Source organism: Pelodiscus sinensis, chromosome 8, assembly GCF_049634645.1.
Source record: "Pelodiscus sinensis isolate JC-2024 chromosome 8, ASM4963464v1, whole genome shotgun sequence".
NCBI classification, from domain to species: domain Eukaryota; kingdom Metazoa; phylum Chordata; order Testudines; family Trionychidae; genus Pelodiscus; species Pelodiscus sinensis.
Genome location: NC_134718.1, coordinates 37263057 through 37286349, shown reverse-complemented (window position 1 = coordinate 37286349; position 23293 = coordinate 37263057). Strand labels below are relative to the sequence as shown.

The 23293-nt window shown below is 41.6% G+C and overlaps 1 protein-coding gene across 6 annotated transcripts in view; it reads left to right on the top strand.

Moving 5' to 3' along the window:
* PRKG1 (protein kinase cGMP-dependent 1) overlaps window positions 1-23293 on the top strand; it is a 1023509-nt gene that overhangs the window by 788166 nt on the left and 212050 nt on the right. Inside the window, exon 1 of one of the 6 annotated variants that reach the window (XM_075935052.1) lies at window positions 5626-6322. The exons of the other annotated variants lie outside the window; for them this stretch is intronic. Coding sequence (XP_075791167.1) covers window positions 6287-6322 — 36 coding nt within the window. The 5' untranslated portion in view covers window positions 5626-6286. Of the gene's footprint in view, window positions 1-5625; window positions 6323-23293 lie in introns of those variants that run through there. 6 annotated transcript variants of the gene reach the window in all.

Here is a 23293-nt window from a genome sequence, read left to right as displayed (position 1 = left end):
CTTGATGACTTATCCATATGTATGCCACAGAAGAATATGAGATTTTAATATTCCAGTGATAGAATCACAAAACACTGGACCTGAAAGGGACCTCAAGAGTTCATCAAGTCTGGTCCCATGCCCTTACAGCAGGACCCAGTACCATCTAGACCATCCCTGACAAATGTCTACCTAACCTGCTCTTAAATATCTCCAGAGATGGAGATTCCACAGCCTCCCTAGGCAACTTATTCCATTGTTTAACCACATTGACAGTTGAAAGTTTTTCCTAATGTCCAACCTAAACCTCTCTTGCCACATTTGGGTAATATCATGACCACCATGAACTATTTTACATTCAAATACTCCTAGGGCCATGCCAACCTCATCTTCACCACTCATAAAGAACACTGTCAGTGGTGCTAGTGGCTGCTAAACCCATGTAGGGCAGGGGCTCCCCTGGCATAAGGACAGTTTAGCCCTGTCTTCAAGGGTCGGGTCGCCCGTATCCTGGAAATGAGGTTTAGTGCCATTGCCCAAAGGGGGTCCCGATCTACAGGGTCTATTAGGTCGCTAGGGAGATTCTGCTCTCCCTGGCTGCATGTCCCCTCCCCCCTTTCCACTGGGGAGGTTCCTGCCAGCAAACAGCCTTTCAGATCCTGATCCAGAGTCCAACTGGGTCGGCTCGGCCTGGTCATGGGTCCCTTGATTTATAAAGACGGGTTGGTGGGGTAGGGGGGTCTGGGCCCACCCTCTCCTCCAGGCCCTGGTCCAGGGCCCTGAGAATGGTGAGTTGTCCTTTGGGGGTCCCTTTCAGAAGCCAATGGTAACTAACTCCTGGACTCTGTTTAGTCGCTCTTCCCCTGGGCCACTTCCTACTCGATCACACGCTGTGTCTCCACATACAACCCCGACTGATGCTCCTGCATCTTACCGCCGTGATTTCACAGTTCTCTGGTCACTGTAGGGTCTCAGTCCCCATGGTGCTCACTCCTCTGCCGTACCCCCTTGGGATGCTGCCTAACTGGGGGGACAGCGGCTGGTGTCCTGGCCGTCAAACAGCTGCATGTCACCCTGCCGTCCCCTCCCCTCCCAGAGGGTTCCTTGGCATGGGAATGGCTGCTGATGGTCCACCTGCTGGTACGCCAGCTGCAATCTCGGGCCCCTGGGGCCGGTCTCCCTTCCTTCTTGCCTTGGCAGCCCCTGTAACTGCTGCACTCCTGCTGGCCTCCTCAGCAGCCAGTGTTCTCCCTACCTCCTGGGTGCTTTCCACCACTCGCTGCCATTCCTCCGTTGTCTCTCTCTCTTCCCTTTGGAAGCAGCTGCTGCCTCCACTCCTGCCCCTTCTCTGGACACCTGGCCAGCATCCCTGGCGTCAGCCAGCTCGCTCACCCCGTTCAGGTGTGACAGCATTCCTTTTGAATGGCCCGCTGGGCTGCTCACGCATGCGCCACAGCTCCTTGGCACATGGCGCCGCCCAGCGCCACAGCTCATTCACAGAGGGGGCAGGGTGATGGCGCCCCATCACAGACACCAACAAGCATTGTGTAGCGTACTCCCCTCCCTGTTGGGAACCCAGGCAGATCTTCTTGAAATATTAGACTTGAAAATTATAGGGCTATTATGCCAATCCCCCAAAAGATGTATATATGCAGTTAAAGCAGTGCTTAATCTGAATATGTAAAACTGGGTATGTAAAAATATCTTAAATGTGAGAGGTGATGGAATTGGTACAGGTTTATTTGTTTGGGATCTTATGTACTTATTTTGCACTGTTCAGTAAATTAAATTACTGAGGGTCCAGCGGAGGGTGACCAAAATGATTAGGGGGGTGGAGCATATGACCTATGAGGAGAGACTGAGGGATTTGGGTTTACTTAGTTTGCAGAAGCGAAGAGTGAGGGGGGATTTGATAGCAGCCTTCAGCTTCCTGAAGGGAGGTTCCAAAGAGAATGAAGAAAGGCTGTTCACAGTAGTGACGGATAGCAGAACAAGGAGCAATGGTCTCAAGTTGCAGTGAGGGAAGTCTAGGTTAGATATGAGGAAAAACTATTTCACTAGGAGGGTGGTGAAATACTGGAATGGGTTACCTAGGGAGGTGGTGGAGTCTCCATCCCTAGAGGCTTTTAAGTCTTGGCTTGACTAAGCCGTGGTCTGGTTGATTTAGTTGGGATTGGTCCTGCCTTGGGCAGGGAACTGAACTTGATAACCTCCTGCAGTCTCTTCCAGCTCTGTGATTCTATTATTCTAATTATAAATGAATATTTGGATATACCTTTTCTGGTCTACAGAAAATAAAAAGACAAAGAAGTTATGTCATTCTATTTGTTAGTCTAATTGGGGAAACTGATATATTCAAATTTTGAGAAGCATTCCATTCCTCAAACTAAAGGAAGTGGCCATTCTTCTCCTTTTGTTGCTATGAAAAGATATTTGTTAGATTAAAAGTTACCACTGGGCTTCTGAACTTCACGTAGTGATATTTACAGTGCTCATTCACTGTTTTTTTCCCCCTGGGAATCAATTACAATTTACCAAAACTATAGATTTTTTCTTTGAAACGATGCTAAAACAACAACAGTGGAGATGAGTAAAAACTCAACATTCTCCACTCTGCAGTTATTTGCATCACTGCAACATATTCTAAAGGTATTTTGCTGCACCTACGAACAGTCCTGTTAAGTACAGTGGAACTACTGATATTTGAGAGGTAGCTTACTAATGTAAATGTGTGCAGAACTGGGGTCTGAATCGAATGAGATACCACTTGAGGTGGTGAATGCTGACATTTTAATGTTACTTGATGGGAATGATGAATATGCACATTATTTTTAGCTCCACTTTTAGTGGAAGACATGAGAAAGCCACAGTACCTAAACACTATGAAAATAAAATATTTACTTTGGAAGCTTCACAAAAATGATACTCTAAAATTTAATATAAAAGTTTTTCATTTTAATGTGCACATAAGCTCTCCAAAGGAGGGCTACCAATCTGATTGTTAAGGCTGATCAGTGTATTTGTAATCTTTGGAGAAAACAACAATGAAACGTTTTGGAAAATAATATGGCATGATAAATACCAAATGTGAGAGGGAGAGAGACTGTAGCCTCGTGTGGCTATTCCAAATGCTACAATTTCCACTGAAGTTAATGAAAACATGAAGTGGCAGGATTGTGTCTTAATATTTATACATCATGCAAATCTGAGGCATGTCTACACTAGTAAATTATTTCAAAATAACTTGTTTTGAAATAACTCCTGAAATAACTGTTTTGAAATAGGGTGCCTGTACTACAGGGAAGCCTAGAAAATAGTCTAAGGTAGGCTCCCTTAATCTGTACACACTACCATGACTAAGAGCCCTAGGAAGTATCAGAGAGTAATTACTTTGAATGATTCCGGGGAGTAGTTATTTCAAAATAGCAGCAGTGGATCATCCACACTACCACTGTTTCAAAATAACTATTACAAAATTAGCATTGTTCCTTGTGGAAGGCAGTTGTTATCTCAAAATAACTCGCCCCTTATTTTAAAATAAAGGGTTTGATAGTGTGGATGTTCCACTTGTTATTTTAAAACAAGGGGAGCTATTTTGACCTAACTCCCCAGTGTAGATCAGGGCAGAGTGACCAGTCTCACTATGGGCCAGTTTTCTACTTGGTCCATGGGCCAGGGCATTCAATAAATCACCTACTTTTTCTCCTGGGCAATTTTAAGATAGTCACAGTATTCCCAAAAATGCAAGGATTCATTTAATACATCTCTTGGGGCACAACAGAGGGAGCAGGCTGAGGAGACATAATCCCTACAGAATGGCTAGCTAAGGTGCTCTCATGTGTGCTAAGGAGAGAGATTTCTCATTCACCATTCTTTCTGCAGTTATAGGCTTTGTACTGCCCCTGGTGTGGTATTTTAAAGGCTATGATGAAGCCCACATTTGTCCAAACACCATCCATTCCCTGCCTTTATTTCACTTTTCTATTATGTTCTTTTTTGATGGGATGGTAAGGAGGAGTAAACTTAGTTGATGGTTGAAGGGACAGTCAAGTCTATAAAGCCAAAAAATAGGTGAGATAGCAGAGCAATGAAATATTATAACAATTTCACTCTTCAGAGTGCAAGATTCCTTTATATTTCACCACACTGTCGTCTCATAAGAATGAAAAAGAGTTAATGTTAATAGCTAGTGTGCATGTGATTTCTCAAGAACATAATTGTGAAGACACTATATTTTGAGCTTATTTTTGAGGAGTCTTCAGGAAAAGAAAGGTTGATTCCTTATCAGTACTGCAGTTGTCATTCTGAAGAATTCATAGATTGTTTCAAATTAGATGCATATAACAAAAACCAAAGTGTTTAAAATTTGCTTACATTTGGAGCCTCATCAGTGTGTTTTTACATATTTCTTAAGCTATCAGTAACATAACATATATATTAAAATTATATCTTGGAATAAATTGATTATGCATCCAGGACTGTCAGCACAACCACATTATTATTACCTGTTTATGCACACCTGTGGGCTTATTATCAGAGCATTTGACTGCAGTGATAAGTGCATAGCTTCAAAACTAGCCTTGTATTTTTGTTCTCCTTATATGACCTTTCAACATTTTTTGCTCTCCTCTATGAAGCTGATGTGTGTTACATAGAATTCCAAACATAAAACTGTTTTTTCTTTTTTTAAATGTTCTGAATATATAAACAAAAGTAAAAAGAATCCAGCTAGAGAAAACAAGGTATTTTTTAAGTTTAACCATCCAGACAGTCTAAGGAGTGAAGGCTTCTGCTTTAGGCTTGACCGAGCATTGACATAGTACTAAAAGCTTCTCAGTTTTTGATGCAGTGTGCCACAACAAAACTTTGATTGAGGCAACTGAATGACAAAATAGGATCAGATAATCATAATGGTCAAAAGGCTGCTCCCCTTCACTTCCCAAACACATGAGAGTGGGTATTCAAAGTTAGAAAAAATGCAGGCGTAAAATCTTCCTAATGAGAGGAAAATGGGATTATCCTTTACCTGGCCTCATACATGCTCAGGAAAAACTTCCATTAACTGTAAGGTGTATATATGCGTGAAGGGGAACTATAATGGAAACTCTTTTTGAAGCTTAGAGTCACAATGAGTAGCTGATGTAATATATCAGGAGTAGAAATCTGGACCTCTTATGCTGATCTTAATAAAAGTGTGTTGATCACTGTGCCCAGTCCAGCCACCACATTCCCTTCATGCACTCCCTTTAAGAAGAAAAAGCAAGGTTAAAGGAAGTTCAGTATGTGGTCACATTTTATTTCTCTTTTAATGTAGGGAATAAATTGTGTCAACTTTTACTTTCCCTCATGAGCACTATTATGCATACTCACTGAGAACTTTGGATGTGCTTAGACATAATAAGCCAAAGTGTTGTATACAACTTTTATAAGCCATTTTATTTCATCTCATTAGGTTTCATTTTGAGTTTTCCCTGACTAAGGACTTGCAGGTTAGTCCCAGAGATAATAAAATAAGTATTGTCAAACTTTGGTGCAGCTTGTTACTTATACTGTAGATAACACAGTAGAACCTTACTATTTCTGACAGTGGCAGTCTGCAAATTAGATAATTATCACAAAAATCTAACTATTACTTTGAAAAGATTTAATCACCAAGGCTGGAATTCACCCTTGCTTCATAGGCTATATGCTGGCACTTGGCACTGGATTGAATTTCAGTCAGAGTGCTCTAGTGGCATCTCATACTAAAATGTCATTATTTTCCCAAAATATACTATAGTAATTTTTAGCACAAAAGAATTGATTCCGGCCCATAGTGTAAGCAGTTCCCATTAAGAGTTCAGTGCCATGCACTCCTGTGGAGTGGGTAGAGTATTTCAGAGGTGCTAGCCTGTACCTCACAAGGTTAAGACAAATGTAGTATGTGTAAATATCTCCTGTGTAAATGTGTGCACCATCCATGTCCAAAGAAAACTGGGTCTTTTATGGAGAGAGACATTTAAATATTACAGTGATGGGCACTAGAGAAAACCTTTGGACTGACGGACTTGGTCCAAGGGTCATTTTGTAATGACCTATGTGTAAATTATACTGATAGTTCTTCTAGGTTGCAAAGGGTTAATATTGATCTGAAAACCATTTGACAAAAGAGGTAAGCAATCGTATGCACATCTGCCACTTTAGCCTAAGCACATGTCCAGGTCTTTAAGAGATGTATAGTCTAACACACTCATTGGAGTGGAAATATCTGACTCTTCTGAGACCTATCTATTTCTGACTTAATAGTGTTGGTTCTCGGTTCGGTAAAATGGCGGGAGTCCCAGATGTTACCCGGCGTGCGAAGGTAAGTGTTCACTAATTGATTGCCAATTAGCCTGATTAACCTATAAGAAAATTACAAGTGCGGACCCTCTTCCCACATCTGTAACTGGGTTTCTCTAAGTTTTAATTGGTACGTGGCACTCGAAATTACCACTGACAATTTGGTAAGTTTCAACCACAAGACTATATTTTAAAAGATCAAAAAAGCAAAACAATTAGTCACAAACACATAAAAGTTACCACAGAGTCTATGACGCGGAGACGATGGAAGTGTCGCTGGCGACCTGCAATCCGTCGGCTAATTGAAAGCCTCGGGAAAGTACCAGCCATGAGTCCCACGGCGGTTGACGGCGCCGAAGCTGGCGACCTCGATCGTTAGGTCCTTACGGGCCCTTGGAGAGGAATGGCCAGGAGTCCCACGAAGTAGCTGGAATTGAGTGCGATGATTGTCTTCCGCAGTTCACGACTCTTCCTGCGCTTCGGGCAGCTGGAACCGGCGATGGTCGACCTAGACTCTACCTAATATAACCTACACTTATCCTAAATTAAAACCCTATCTAGAGCTCGATGCACCCGACGAACAGTCTCGACGATGGCCGACGTGCATGGACTGACGCAAACCTAATGAACAGACACGACAAAAAACTAATCTATCTAAAACTAACTACCTAAGCCTAAATAGATAGACTAAAGCCTTTCGCTTTCTCTATACTCTTAACTTATCTTAACCTATACACTCAATCTTCGTGGGACAATACGCATCTCGTTCTCTCTCTCCTATATCTATGCCGAAGCCTGACACCCCGATGTAACAGTTACTTTTGGCTCGGTACAGGCTTTTATAGGTATAGTTCATGCATTATGCATAGGGGTTCTTTCAAATTGGTTGGCTGAGAGAGGATACTAATTTACATAGGTTTAAACCGATTGGTCCTTCGGATAAACACATTAATATACATAAGCAACTGCTCAACCTGTGAATAGTCATATAGGTAATGGCTCACCACACATGAATATTCATGTACATTTGAAACAGAACAACAACAAGTTTTACCATTACAGTTGATGGCATTTAAATAATACAAATATTAATGATATCATTACAAAGGCTAAGGCTAATACATAGGTGTAACCTGCTCATTCATTATACATTATTCATAATTGTGCACAAACAGACCATTTTATACAAATAGCAAACAATTCTGTAACACAGAGGCTTAAGGCCAAGTACCCAGTGAATGATGGCAAGACAACAAGTTTTCTCAAAGAAGGAATGATTTATTAAACTGAACAACTTAAAATGAGCAATTACCCAATATTTGCCACAAAACAATTGAACCACAGCAATTTTTAAAACTCTACCTAAGTTACAGCTAAGTCAAATATATATACATTTCAAAAACTGTTTCTTTAACACTGACAATAGCAAAGGTAAAAGTTACCACTGAGCAATATATTTTCTAACCTGTCTTCTTTTAAATCACTTAACAACATTTTACTTAACAACAGTGAGGGTACATTAAATACTTACCAACTCAGAAACAACAACAGCAGCACAAAGACATACAAGGAATCTACAAGGAATGGCGCATGCTTGAGATTCCTACACCCCTTTTTAGATTCAGTGGGTGGGAGGTGGCCTTTGGGTGATCAGTCCTAAGCCAGACTCAGATTCTGTCTTCCAATATTTGGGAGTCCTTCCCCAGCTTAGGGCTCAGAGGTTTTTATGTTATTGCCTATTACCATATTTGGTATTGTTTGTGCTCTGGGAGTGGCATGGGTGTGGTCTGGGTGCAGTGTGATGCCCATATATGGTGTTGAGGGCTGGACTCTGACAAGCTCCATTTTATTGGTAGATAAGCCTTGTTGCTATCCATGTGACCTGGTAAGATTGCTGAGGTAGATCTGGGCTATGTGGGAGACCTGGCCAAGAGAACCCATACTTGACAAATAGAATAAGATTGACTTGTTATGAGCTTTTACTTTTACCTTTTGGATGTGGAGATATCAGGATTGAGATGAGCACAATGATCAACATTACTTTTATAGTGTTCTCCTTCTCATTGTTTGAGATCAGAGTAATATATTTTGTGGGTTTTATATTGTAAATATATGAGTACATCTATTCATATAATAGAGTTTTTTGGGGGCATGCCACTTACAGTTGGAGTGGACACTTACAATTCAGAACAGTTTTTCATTATAAATCCTTTTTCATATACTTATGCCTACCAAGTCATAAACCTTTTGAATGGATAGTGCTGTGCTTTGTATTTGAATAAAGATGAATTTATTTACTATTTTATTTTATCCTTTCAGATTTTGGAGTGTTAGAAGAGTAAAATATAAATGTGGAACTTTTTTTAGCATTAAAAATGGCTGAAGTTTGAAACTGAGTACACATCATTTTAAATGAGAAAGTTGTGTATTTGAGATATGGGGGAAACAAAAGCAATTAAAACATTACTTTTGAGCATGCTCCTAGAGAATTTCAGGATGTTAGCAGAGTTTGAATAAAGCCTGATCTCTTCCCACCTTCTCCTTTGTGAAGTCACTGAACATTTTCTCTGTCTAAACTAGCAGTTACAGGGGCTTCTGCTAGGAAAATTTGCATGAGAATGATTGTAATTGTGCCATTAAAATAAACTCAGCATAATCCAAAAAAATCCACGTAAGCAGGAGATAGCTAATGGTGGATGATGAGAAAAATATTCATCTTGTACTTTTAAGATCTCTCTAGACTTCTGCTGTATTCCACATTATTTTGCAAACTCTAACCTTTTCATTTAAAACTAACTTAACTTGTTATATTTTTCTGTTGTGAAGACACAGCCAGCACAGTGTGACTAATCTGCAATGGCCCTGTTAGCAAAATGACTGCAGAAGGATATCTCTAGTCAGGCAGCAATTGTAAATATGTTTGAAATTAAAAGCATCCATTTAAATGATGATATTAAATATAAGCATTTTTCTTTCTTTTTACCTGTAAAATAAAATACAGAACAAATACACAAAAACTGGTTTTATGCAATATTAATGTTGTATGTTTAAAAATCACAAAAAGACCAGAAAAAATTGTTTCCAATAGGAAAATTAACATGGGATTTGTCTATATGAGATTTGTCAGGCACTAACCCAGCAGTATTAATGTTACTCATTAAATTCATTCCTGTAGATCTTGCTGGTGCACTCCTAGTGCTGTTTGAAAACAATCCAGCAGGACCTACACAGAGCAATTAATGGACAAGATACTAATGCATTTTGCTAGTCATACCCCAGTAAAGCGTGTTATCCCACTTGATAGGCAGGCCCTTGGTTATATTTGTCATGCACAGTATTTTCTTTTCATGATTATTCCTGTTGAATATTTAGCTTAATAATATTTAGCTTAATTTTACGTAAGAAAATGAGTGGTGTATATCATAGGATAGGATATGCAATGATATTGCTGTAGAGTTACTCTTTTGAACCTTCCCTTTTACATTTTCTAACATTGTTATTTTAAGTCTACAATGAGAACACGGCATTAATGTTGGACTGGTTTCACTAGTGTAGTTTTGAGTTTACAAGTGTTCAGACCTCTCATGTCCTTACGTTGTTCTTTGGAAAAATTAAAATGATCTTAGATATGGTTCATATAAATCTGGGGTACCAATTATTACGGTTTTCTAAGGATAAGCCAGGCACATTTTGAATGGCTAACCAAACCAAACTTCCCCAGAACACAAATGTGAGCATTGGGATGAGTATTCAGGATCCCCTAAAGAGTTTTCTTTGGCAATGCTCAGAAGTACGTGGCATTATACTGTACTCTTTTCCTCTGATATTTGCAAGATCAGGACTCAATTAAATAAAGAAACATTTCGATGTGCAAGTCCATATATTATATTTTATACTACAGGTAGTCCCCGGGTTACGTACAAGATAGGGACTGTAGATTTGTATTTAAGCTGAATTTGTACTTAAGTCGGAACTGGCGTCCAGATTCAGCCGCTGCTGAAACTGACCAGCGTCTGACTACAGGAAGCCCGAAGCAGAGTTTCTCTGCCCCGGGCTTCCTGGAATCAGCCGCTGATCAGTTTCAACAGCAGCTGAATCTGGACGCCTGGGACAGAGCAGCTGGGGCGCTGCTGGGTAGGTCCCCGCAGCGCCGCACCTCAGCGCTGCGGGGACCAACCCGGCAGCACCCCAGCTGCTCTACCCCAGGTGTCCCCAAATCAGCCGCTGCTGAAACTGATCAGCGGCTGATTCCAGGAAACCCGGGGCAGAGCAACTCTGCCTCGGGCTTCCTGTGGTCAGACACTGGTCAGTTTCAGCAGCGGCTGACTTGGGAACGCCTGGGGCAGAGCAGCTGGGGTGCTGCTGGGTTGGTCCAGTAGCGCCGCTCCTAGGGCGAGAAAAGCCCCGTTCATAAGTACGGATCCGACATAAGTCGGATCCGCGTAACTCGGGGACTACCTGTACTATACAGAAACTGATATTTCAAATACAATAACTTTCACAACTATGTATTGTAAATAGAACAGTTTATAATGATATGTGGTCACAGGCATAAGAGAAAAGACCAGAGGCAGATCTACACTAGTGCTTACTTCCATATAATTTAAGTCACTTAGTCCAGGTCTACACTAGACCTGGAAGGTCGGCTTAAGGTACGCAACTCCAGATATGGAGTCAGCATATCTTATGCAAAACTTGGCAGCATCCACACAGAGGAGGCCAATGGGAGCAAACATTCCCATTGGCTTCCCTTACTCCTCACGACTGCAAGGAGTGCAGGTGATATGTAGAGCTGCCTCAGAGTTCGATTTACAGATCTATGCTAGACCTTCTAAATTGAATGCCAGAATGTCAATCTCCAGTGTGGCCAGTGAAGACGTGTCCTTATAGATAAGGAAAACCACTCCCACATTACACCAACTTAAGAACCATTGCAGACAGTGGTATTTCAGCATGGAAGCTTCTCCCACCGACATGGCCACTTGGGAGATGGAGTAATTATGCCAACAGAAGAGTTCTTTCCCATCAGCATAGAGCTTCTGTACTACTAGTGCCATAGCAGCACAGCTACATTGATCTAGCTGTGTTACTCTAGCAAGTCTGGCACAGACTTAGACCTAAGTTACTTCTCAGAACTTGAGGGTAGAATTTAGAGAGACAGATATGTGCACATGAGCTGCACAAAACTAAGGTGGGAACCCTGGCTCTGTTGAAATCAATGGCACATTTTCCACTGCCTTCAGTATGCCTAGCATTTTACTCTAAATGCTGAACACCTAAGGAGAACATATTATAGTAAAACTCCAATAGTCCGGCATCCAATAGTCCGGCACTCCTGATAGTCCGGCATCAAAATGGCAAGAGCCTAGTGAGTGAGTTTCAGCAAAAAATGAGTCACAAGGTAACAGCGGCAGCAGCTGAACTGAGCAAAAAGGGTAAAAAAGGCTTAAAAAAACTAAAATATTACAGTATACTGTATACAGTATGTACAATAAAAAGGGTTAAGAACACTTTATATAAAGTATATAATGTATACAGTATATATATAACCAGCTTATAGTACCTCCTGATAGTCCGACATATCTGATAATCCGGCACCACCTAGGTCCCATAGGTTCCAGATTATCGGAAGTCTATTGTAATGAAAAAAATTAGAACTAAAGAATGAATCAATATGAGAAAATTCAGATCTAGATTCTAGTTCAAATTTTGAAACCATCATTCTTTACTAAATTCAGGGCGTTCAAATAAGTGGTTTTGTTACATCTTCTGAGTTACGTACACCTGACTAATGGCCTACATTTAGTGATAAGCCTTCATGGTTGTGGACAATTTTATCCCCAGAATCAATTGTAGGTACGAATTACAGATTCAATTAATTGTGCCAGCTGCTGAAGTAGACCATTTTGATGCATAACTATCTGACTGTACCCATTTATTCAGGCACAATCACATAGTAAACCTTCTCAGTGGGTACAGTTGCAGGTTCAAAGAACTGTGTCTGCATTTTATTATTGATGCCAAATTGTGCCTATGAGACTGATATCCAGGTTGGAGACTGGTTAAAAATCAATGTATATATATGAGTTATTTTATATAGCAAAAAGAAAAGTAGTTTCAATTTCTGAGATGATTAATTTTAAAGCAGCGATGTAGTTAGTCCTATTAGTCTTGTTACTCCTATTAGCAATGGTGAATTCATTATAGCAGTGTCTTCCAGTTGTAGGGCCTGATCCTGAACACTACCTCATCCTGTTTGTGCTCCTCCAGCAGTGAAAAAGATGTTAGAAAATTGAATTGATCAGCTGTCTTGGGGTTCCTATAGCTCTGACACTTGTTTCTGCCTCTCATACCAATATAGGAAACATGGTGGAGATGGAAGCCAGCATAGCTGGACAGCAGCATAACTCTGGGCATTATGGACCAGTGGAATGGTCAATAAAGATTCAAGATGTCCCTCTGTTAATTCATGCACTTCATGTTTCAGCTAGGAGGGCTGGTAGGCTACACAGACAATCTGGGTCAAGCTTTTTTCATCCAGGGGCTTTGGGAGACATTTTGCAGATGGCCTCCCAGGGTTCCCTTTGGTACAGTGTGGCTCATTACAAGCCCCAACATATGGCTGCATGGTACATCTCTTCCTCAGCATTAAGAAATGCAGTGCTGATGCACAAACCAACTGTCTGAGATCTATAACTATAATTTTCTTTAAGTAATTTCTTATCCATTGTCCTTTTCTTAAAAAGTAAAAGACTCCTTTAAAATATTGCAAGTACAGTGTTCTTGCTAAATATCATTAAATAAACATATTTTTCTATAAACATACAACACCCACTTAACATTTTATTACTCTACAAATCTTGAGCCTTTTTTAAAAAAAAAACTGAAATATTTGCTTCCAGTCCAAGATCTTGCACAACAAACTGCAGTCTGGATTGCAGTGTTATTTATATCCATGTTTTATAATTAAACCATAAGTTTCATAACAGAAATTCAGACACAATCTTAACTACACTAGCAATACCGAGTGAACACCACTAAATTTAGGGTGATACATGAAGCTGCCTTCTGGATCTGTCTAAAAGATAGATGAAATTTGTGTTCGAAGAGTATAGCAGAGGATGACATCTTGTGGCAAAGGTGCTGAAGGCAAAAAGTTGCTCAGATTGGTTATAGTTCCCATATATGGATTCTGTTCTTTCTTTCCAGTACTCTTAAGTTATTAAAATATCCTTTGATCTCAATAATCTCTTTTACTAGAAGGACACACACATTACATTCTTTTTATAGTACAGTATTAAGGCTAAATAAATGAAATACATCTGGATTAGATAGAGCTCACTGGTCTTCAGGAACGTTTTCTAGCATGCTGTGTAGTTATTTCTAACAAGAGAATTAAATCTTCAAAAGTGTGCATTTACTTAAAAGAAGCTATTGTGTCCTCACCCATTAAGATTGAAGCAGAAATGCCTAGTGTTTATTCCAAAGTAAAACGTTTCCAAGAATTTCCCATGTATTGAAAAAATGATAAAGTGAACTCTTGGACAGTGACCTTGAAAACACTTATATTAAGCAGTAGCTACATTTATCTAAAAGTGTTTTCAGGATCAGGGTCAAGAGCCATGAGTTTTATGTGGATAATAGTTGACTGAGACAAGTAGTAAGAATTAATGTATTAAGTAGATATTCTGATAAGGAATTTGAAAGGAAGAGAGTGATGAATATAGAGTGTTTGATTCTCAGTGTACAATTGATGGAGTTATGCTGACTTAGTACAGTTGAGAAATTGGTCAAGAGAGTTTAAAACAGTTAATAACTGGATTGGATTAATATTCACACTTTCTTTTTCCTTCTATGAGGCCCAATTCAAAGCCTACTAAAGTCAACTGAAATCTTTCAATTGACTTCAATGAGCTTTGGAAAGGATCCCTAATGAATGGGAATCAGAGACTTTTATAATCATAATTTTTATATTCAGATGAATATTTTTGTTCATTTTGTCCATGAAAATATGCTTTGAATATGTAATTTTTTAAAGAATGTTCAGTCATTGAGAAATTAATGTATGTTTGTCTTTCTGACCAGTTTCTTTTTGTAAATGTAATTGTTTAATTTACACACTCACTTTTAGATTTGAGACTCATTGAAAAATATTAAGGGACCTTGAATTTCAAAGCTGAGTGTTCATGGCATTTCTTTCTCTCTCCTTCTTCCTCTCTTGTGAATATGAACAATATTAGTTATGTACTTATAAGTATCACAGCTTCAAGATTAACTGCACCTTTGACCCTCTCCTTTATCCCTCTCCCCTGGCCAATTTTCCTCTAGGACACTCTTTTAAGATTGAATTGACACCTGCCAATTCTCTTGAATAGAGTTCCATGTGTCTTTCACCACAGATCAAGAGTTTAGGCTCCCATTCTCTACACATCACTTCAGCTTCCTCAGCACCTATGATTAACTTCTCCTTGTGGACTATAATAGCATACACTAGTAACCTTCCAGCCCTCGGACAGTAATGTGCATTCATTCCTGAGGTAAAAACATTATAGAGAAGACATTTATTAAAAAAATGAAATAAATTATATAAATGCTAAAAACTTGTCAGAGTCTACCTCAAGTTCAACCTAAGGCTTTGGTAGATGTGAGTCTTTCTAACCCCACAAGTGAGCTTCCTCACTTGGTCATGTGCCAGTTTTTAGAACAGGAACAACTGTTCAGTTGTTTCTTTATACAGCTTGAACCCTTAGGGTATGTCTACACAACAGCGTTATTTTGGAATAAAAACTCTGAATTTTCAAAATATCACATCTACACTGCAAATACCAGTCAAAATAGTGCAGAGCTATTTCAAAATAGAGTGTCCACACTGATTGAAGCCTCAGTTGCATTTAAGTCACCCACTCCCAGAAGCACGGAAGCACTTGAGGCAGGGCATCAGGACAGCACTCACTTCCTGGAGCTGCTTCCTGAGGCTTGTGCTTAAAGGAAACCTCCCTGTACAGTTGTGTCTTAGACTCCTTTGCTTTGCCTACCTCTTTGAGGGACACCAAAGCCTTTTCACAGCCAGCTCTGGTTGCCCTTGAGGACACCACAGCACTTCTGCCATGGAGCCAAACCTGCTGCCAAGCAATCTCCAGCTCCTTGACCTCATGCTGCACCTTCTGGTGCAGTTTTTGCAGGCTGTCCTTGTGGCACTGCAGAATCTGGACCTGCCACTCCCTGCGGGGCAACTCTTCACCTCTCTTCACGTGCTGCTCCTGCCTTCCCCTGCACACTAAAGATGTTAAATATTGAGTAATTGACTAATTGAATAGTCAATGCATAGTCAATAGGGCAGCAGTGCCCCTTTTAAATGCTGCGGCAGTATTTCAAAGCAGCAGCACCGCTGTTATGCTTAAACAAAGCACACAAGATCTTTTATAGGGGAAAAGGCAGTACGCCACATTTATTGAGAATACAACAGTTGCATATGCTTTTCAATCACACAAACACCATACACACAGTCCTGCCAGACCATGTTATAGTTACCAGTCCAGATTCTGTATCAATCTAGTGCCCAGCTAGATTGAACACAGAGGGGGAACAGGGCCTTTGTCAGTTGATCGATTCGATGCTCCTCTGGAGTTGGTGGCAAGATGAACCCAAAGTTCCATAGCAAAGCACCGTGCTTTTATAATCCTTTTCTCTGTTGAAGTCTATGGATTTCTCTGTGTCAGCCCATGACTGGAGTGTTATTTCTCTGGTGTCAGTGTCCCCAAAACATTTTCCAAAGCTCATCCTGGAATCAATCATCTTTCAGGGGTGCTTGCTCCACTTTAAGGCTGTCAGTCTGCCAATATCCAATCATTTTGTGAGTAGGGGTACACATCGATGGTTATAGATGGTTTTTCTTTGACGCTGAGTTGTCTAGTTTTCGCCCACGCTCACCCCTCCTCCTTCAGCCATCTGGTTCTGAGCAATAACTTTTGCACCTTTATCTCGACACATACATACTACTTTCACACATAAATAATCTTTTACAAGGACTTCTCAAGGAATATATAACATCAATATCTGCATTGGGCAAAGCAAAAAGGCACTGTAAATCAAACAATTAAGGCCTTAGCCTTCAGCATTCCTCTAGTCTCATTAACACAGAAACAATATGAGATCCTGTCTCTTTACTTACTAAACTTTAAAATATATATCTTACTAAAGGGCTTAATTTAATAAAATATTAAATGTGATAATATGTTACCTTACATTGCTACATTATTAATCCTAAAATACAAATATAAAAAGAATAAAATTTTCAATTCCAACATATCCCCCTTTTGATCCCTCAAGAACAATTCTTGAGTGGGTCATATCTTATATAATTGTCTCATGGCTATATATTGGGAGGCAATTTGAGCTTGTGGTTGCAATTTCATAAACGTTCTTTTTGTCCAGCTACACATAAATATCATTCCAATTAGGCAAATGCAAGACAATATCATTACAATCATCAGTGGGTGAAGCACAAATGACAATATACTTTAGACATGGGAGACCAGCCTGTAAAAACATCATACCAGTGGTAAGCAGTAAGTTCTTTTTCAGCACCAGCAATTTTAATCATATCTCCATTTGCATGAGTTATTTGGAGAACTCGCCTTCCCTCATTCTTCTGAGTTCCTTGTAAGAACTGCATGACTTTTGCTTCTAAAAGCAAATGATCAACTAATTTCCCCCAGTCCAAACCGAGGGAAACTGAGAAGTTAACCAAGGGGGCAGTCACGGTGCTCTGGGTTTTCTCTAGCTTAGGAAGGTAATAAGTGTGACTCTTAGGGTATGTCTACACTACAAAGTTAATTTGAACTAACAGCTGTTACTTCGAATTAACTTTAATAGAGGCTACACATACAAACCACTAGTTCGAATTTAAATCAAACTAGCGGAGCACCTAATTCGAACTAGGTAAACCTCATTCTACGAGGACTAACGCCTAGTTTGAATTAAGTAGTTCGAATTAAGGGCTGTGTAGCCACTTAATTCAAACTAGTTGGAGGCTAGCCCTTCCCAGGTTGCCCTGGTGGCCACTTTGGACCAAACCAGGGAAACTCTTCTGCCCCCCTCCCAGCCCTGGAGCCCTTAAAGGGGCACGGTCTGGCTACAGTGCTTGTGCCAGTTGCAAGCCTGCCAGCACCCAGCCAGCAGACCCTGCACCTGGCACAGCATGAGCCTGCCATCTGCTGCCACCCAGCACCTCCCCCACTTCCCAGGAACAGTCTGGCAGCTCCCAGGAGCCTACCCGGGGCCACCTGCCTGGTCTAGTGGGGAGATGGTGGACCTCATCAAGGTCTGGGGGGAGGCCTCCAACATCCACGATCTCCACACTAGGCACAGGAATGCTGTCATCTAGGGCAGGATAGCTGCCAGCCTGGCCACCAAAGGCCACATGCGAACCCAGGAGCAGGTTTGCATGAAAATCAAGCTGATCCAGTGAGACCCCCAACCCTGAGCCCTGAGCTTAGAACATAAGAACATAAGAATGGCAGTACTGGGACAGACCAAAGGTCCATCTAACCCAGTAGCCTGTCTGCCGACAGCGGCCACCACCAGGTACCCCGGAGGGGATGAACCGAAGACAATGACTAAGTGATTTGTCTCGTGCCATTCATCTCCAGCCTTCCACAAACAGAGGCCAGGGACACCATTCCAACATCCTGACTAATAGCACTCCATGGATCCAACCTCCATGAATTTATCTAACTTCTCTTTAAACTCTGTTATAGTTCTAGCCTTCACACTCGCCTGTGGCAAGGAGTTCCACAGGTTGTGTGAAGAAGATCTTTCGCTTATTAGTTTTAAACCTGCTGCCCATCAATTTCATTTGGTGTCCTCTAGTCCTTATATTATGGGAAATAATGAAGAAGTTTTCTCTATTCACCCTCTCCACACCACTCATGATTTTATAGACCTCTATCATATCCTCCCTCAGTCTCCTCTTTTCTAAGCTGAAAAGTCACAGTCTCTTTAGCCTCTCTTCATATGGGACCTGTTCCAAACCCCTGATCATTTTAGTTGCCCTTTTCTGAACCCTTTCCAAGGCCAAAATATCTTTTCTGGGGTGAGGAGATCACATCTGTATATAGCGTATTTCTGTTAAAAAAATCAGCAAGAATACTTGTATCAGCCTGCTGTTACCCAATAATTACTTATGCTTTTGTTTTGTAAACCATCCAAGCCTCAATAACGTCCACTCTTTGTGGGTTCCAGGTAAATCATTCCACTGCTCATTTATTAAATTAATGGGGTACCATGCCTCAGTTTCCCTCTTATACAGCAGACTAGGTCTTTAATAGTTTGTCTGTGGAGCTCCAAATTTATTTACAGGTAGTAACTGAGAAGCTTTACTCTTAGGGTATGTCTAGACTACAGGGTTTTGTCGACAGAAGTTTTGTCGACAGATAACTGTCGACAAAGCTTCTGTCGACAAAGAGCGTCTAGACTACATCCAGTTCTGTCGACAAAGCAAGCCGCTTTGTCGACATAACAGTGTGGATGCAAAGGACAGTGTAGATGCAATAATGCCTTCTATCGACAGAACTCTGTCAACAAAAGGCGTTATTCCTTGTAGAATGAGGTTTACATACATCGACAAAACTCCTGAGTTTTGTCGATGTTATGTCGACATAACTCAAAGGCAGTGTGGACGCAGGTATAGTTTTGTCAACAAAAGTCCACTTTTGTCGACAAAACCCTGTAGTCTAGACACACCCTTATAGTGATTTTCTTTTACTTAGAGGATGGTGTGTGTGTTACCCCCTCTTAACATCTGTGAACAACAGACTCCTCCTATAACAGCCAGGCCTACATTCACACACAACTTTCTGGCTTGCTTTCAGATCCAAAGTTATAAACTCAGCCTTGAAAAGGGACACAGTGAAATTTGATTCTTTTCACTTTTAAGTTCTGCTTTTAAAGTACACAGCAAAAACACATTGGGTCTGATTTGTTACCCAAAAAATAAGAAATCCAGAACCCATGTTTATTTTGGGGGTTTTTGCTGTCCCAAATATTAGTTACAATTTGGCCTGTAACAAGATTTTGAAGCTTATAAAGCACTGAGGTACCTGAAGGTTTAAATGCCAGAAGACAAGCAGCACTAGTCATCTGTCTGGCAAAGAGTGTCTTATCAGTTTGCAACTTTACATGAAAGGGCATTATTTAAAACAAAACCAAATTAATTTATTTGAAACCTACAAAACAGATTTACAATGCAGATTGTTTCTTTACACATTGCTTAGGAAAGAGGCAGCAAAGAGACAAGGATTCTTTTTTTTAAAAGCAGGTTTTCTTCTTACACATTACAATTACTTAATTCCTTCCAGACACCCACAGAAGGAGTCAACTTCTCACCTCCTCATACCTTTAATCACTTGCTTTGTTCCTCAAATGAAAACTTTTCTCATTCCTAGTAATTTAACTTTCCAATGCCTGTATTACTACTTTCCCTTATTCCTTTTACTATGCCCACACTGGGTGCCAAAACTTCTTATCCCCTTTCACATGCTGCTTTTCTGCTAAATGGCTCCTTCCCAGGAGCACAGATTTGTCCATTACTTATTTAGAAGAAGGGTGGACTTTTCAATTAGCTCCCACACCGTCTGGTTCCTTTCATTGGGTAAATCCAAATGTTTATTTCTACAATCAGCTAATATTTTAAAATTCTTAGTACAGGTTTTTCATAACAGCCAAACAACAGCAATATATAGGTAGATAGATAGATTAAGGGTTTGTAAACCAATCAATATTTTACCAATTTGCTTAAAAGATCTGCATGGTATTGTCGGACCATGGGCTGTGCTTAAACTTTTGCAATATTTGTTCAAAGAAATAGTATACCTTTTCTCCTTTTCATGAGGGTTTTTTCCCTGAATTTTTGCACCAATGTGCCTAGTTTGTTTCACTAGCCATTTTAATCTTATTTGTCATGTACCCTTAAAATTCTATATGAGAGAAGAACAGAAACACTAACCTTAATTCTTTTGGGCTTGCCCCTCATCTGATTGTGGTTACAATGGAGTGGACCCCATTTAATCTTTTAAATTTGCCAGGGCCACCTTTTCTATTTCTGTCCCCATTCTTCAGTCCCTGTGAAAGTGTTTGCAGTCTGTTGTTTACAACGGGGGATGGTGCTTCATTCCTTTTCCAGGTTTTTAACAATTTACTTGTTTAATTTATCATTTTCCTGCTTCACTTGTTCAAGCAAATTATATGTCTGGACAGCCTGTTACTCTGCCTGCAGAGCAGCTTTCCAGTGCTTGACAGTCTATGTTGTTTCCTCTATTTTTCTGTTTCTTTTTATTTAGGAAGTTGGTATTGTGGAATGCTGTTTAAGCCATGTTATATTAATTGCAAATTCTAGTTTCTTTACTTTGATTCCTTTTTAAATCTCCTCTGGATCTCCTTCCCACTCAGGGATGTTGTTCCACTCCCCAGAAACAACTGCAACTACTTGCTTATTGGTGAACGCTAACTTTTGCCATGGGTTCTCAATAATTAAATCACAATGGCTATGATCCAGAGGGGTTCTACCTTACTCCAGGGTTAATCTTGTTATCATGCCCTGTAAAACTTGATTCTCCTTCTTTTTAGTTTTCCCCTTACTTTCTCCAGTTGTCCTGCAGCTACACTTAGATGACTCTTTTTTATATCAAACTCTTGTTTATATGCTCCCAAATTAATCTGCTGCAGCGTACAGAAGTGAGACTGCCACTGCCATCCTTCTGCATTTGTTCATACTTGTTAAAGGCCTCTTTCCTTTACTTCTTAAGATCTCGTATTTGCCCGTGCCAGAGCCGGGGCTTACAGATTTTTCTCATTCCTGCTGCTGAACTTAACCCTCTCTGGGCTCCCAGAGACTCTGACCCTGGGCTCCAAGAGACTCTGCCACTTTGAAGTACCCCTCTGTTCTCCCCTCTTTGCTGCCTCTCTCTGATAGAGGCAGCAAGTGGGGGGAAACATCTAGTTAACTATCATATTGACTATCCGATAAGCATGCACCGCCTCTTCTGGCAACTGGACCCCAGTTCCGACTAGTGTCATAGAGCAGTGGAGCGACCAGCAGTGGCTCTAGAATTTCTGCATATGAAAGGACATCTGCCTGGAGCTCTGCAAGTGGTTCTCTCCTGCCCTCTTGCGATGGGACACCCATATCACAGCAACCACCTCCCCTCCAGAAGTGGGTTACCATCAGCCTCTGAAAGCTTGCCATGCCACACAGCTACTGCTCCATCGAGAACCAGTTTGGCGTGGGGAGATCGATTGTCATCGGGGTCATGAAGGTATGACTCTCTTACTATGTTTTGGGAGGGTGGTGAACTGCTGGAAAAGGGTTTCCTATGGAAGTGGGGGTGGAAGCTCCCCCTGGGAGGTTTTCCAGTCCTGGCTTCACAAAGCCCTGCTGGGGATGGAGTTAGTTGGGGTTGGGCCTGGTGTGGGAGGCAAGGGAGGTTGGGCTCATGGACCTCCTGAGGGCTCTAACAATCCTGTGATTCTCTGTTTCTCCTTCTATGGGTGGTGAGGGACATCAGTATCATCCTGCTGCGCAGGCTCACCTTCCTGGGCAACGTGGACACCTTCGTCACTGGCTTTACCACCATAGGCTTACCCAACTGCAGGGTAGGGGCATTGACGGCACCCACATCATCCTCCAGGCCCCTGATCACAGGGCATCTGACATCAACTACGTCAACTACATCCGACTACATCAACTACATTTTCCATGGTCCTGCAGACCGTCGTGGACAACCACGGCCATTTCACGGCCATTAGTGTCGGGTAGTCGGGAAAGGCATACAATGTCTGCATCTTTAGTAACTCCAGCTTCTACCAGAAAATGCATGCTGGCACTTTTTTCCCTGACTGAACCATCAGGATCAAGGATGTGCACATCATGGGGAATTCTGCCCACCGTTTTCTCCCCTGGCTAACGAAACCCTACACGGGACACCTGGACCCCACAAAGGAAAGTTTTAACATCAGGCTCAGTAGGTGCCACATCATGGTAGAGTGCTCCTGCAAGTGTCTAAAAGGGAGGTTCCACTGCCTCCACACCCACCTGGACCTCTGCAAGAGGAACATCCCCCAAGTGGTGGCTGCCTGCTCTGTCCTCCACAATATTTGTAAGAATAAGGGGGAGATGTTTCTGCCAGAGCGAGGGGCAGAGGCCGAGCAGCTTGCCGGGGCTTTTGAGCAGCCACATGTGGCTGCCTTCCAGCAGGCCCATTGGAGGCTGTGAGCATCCAGGAGGGTCCTGAGGGAGAGTTTCAGATAAGGACACCTGTGACACTCTCCCTTGAGCCTCCCCACAAGGGACTTCTGCAGTGTTCCAGTGTCCCTTTCCTCCTTCACCCCTCCCTTCCCCTGCCTTCCATTCCTCCTCCTTCCCCCACCTATCGCCTGCAGATACAATAAAGCAGACTTTTTGGTTTGGAACAATGAACTTGTTTTTTTCTTTAATTTGAGGTAAGAAAACTGGGGAAAGAACCTGTGAGGAAGGGAAAGGAGAGGCTCAGGGATGGGGCTGAGAGTGGCGCCTGCCTTGGGTAGTCCCACTGCCTCTTTTGTGGGGCCCTGGGTGGCCATAAGGGAGGATTAGGGGAGAAGCCAGAGTAGTGGGAGCAGGGGGGGCTGCTGCTTGACCACTAGAAGGAAGTGACTATGCATTTGACGGTGGCTGAGTATGCTGCACACCTGCTGCAGGTCTTTTGTGCCAGCTCCCACCAGGTGGTAAGGCGAAGCTCCTGGTCCACTTCCCACAACTAGTCCTGCCACTTCAGAGACTGCTGGGGGTTATGCAGGCAGGAGATGTGTTTCCACTCCAGGTCCTCATGATCTTGTCTGCGGTGGTGAGGAGGCTGGCACTGGAGGTATTACAGGTGCCTCACTCACAGCTGGTCCACCTGTGAAGAACAAAGAGAAGGGCAGTAATCCCAGGAGACAGGATGCATGAAGCCTTGCT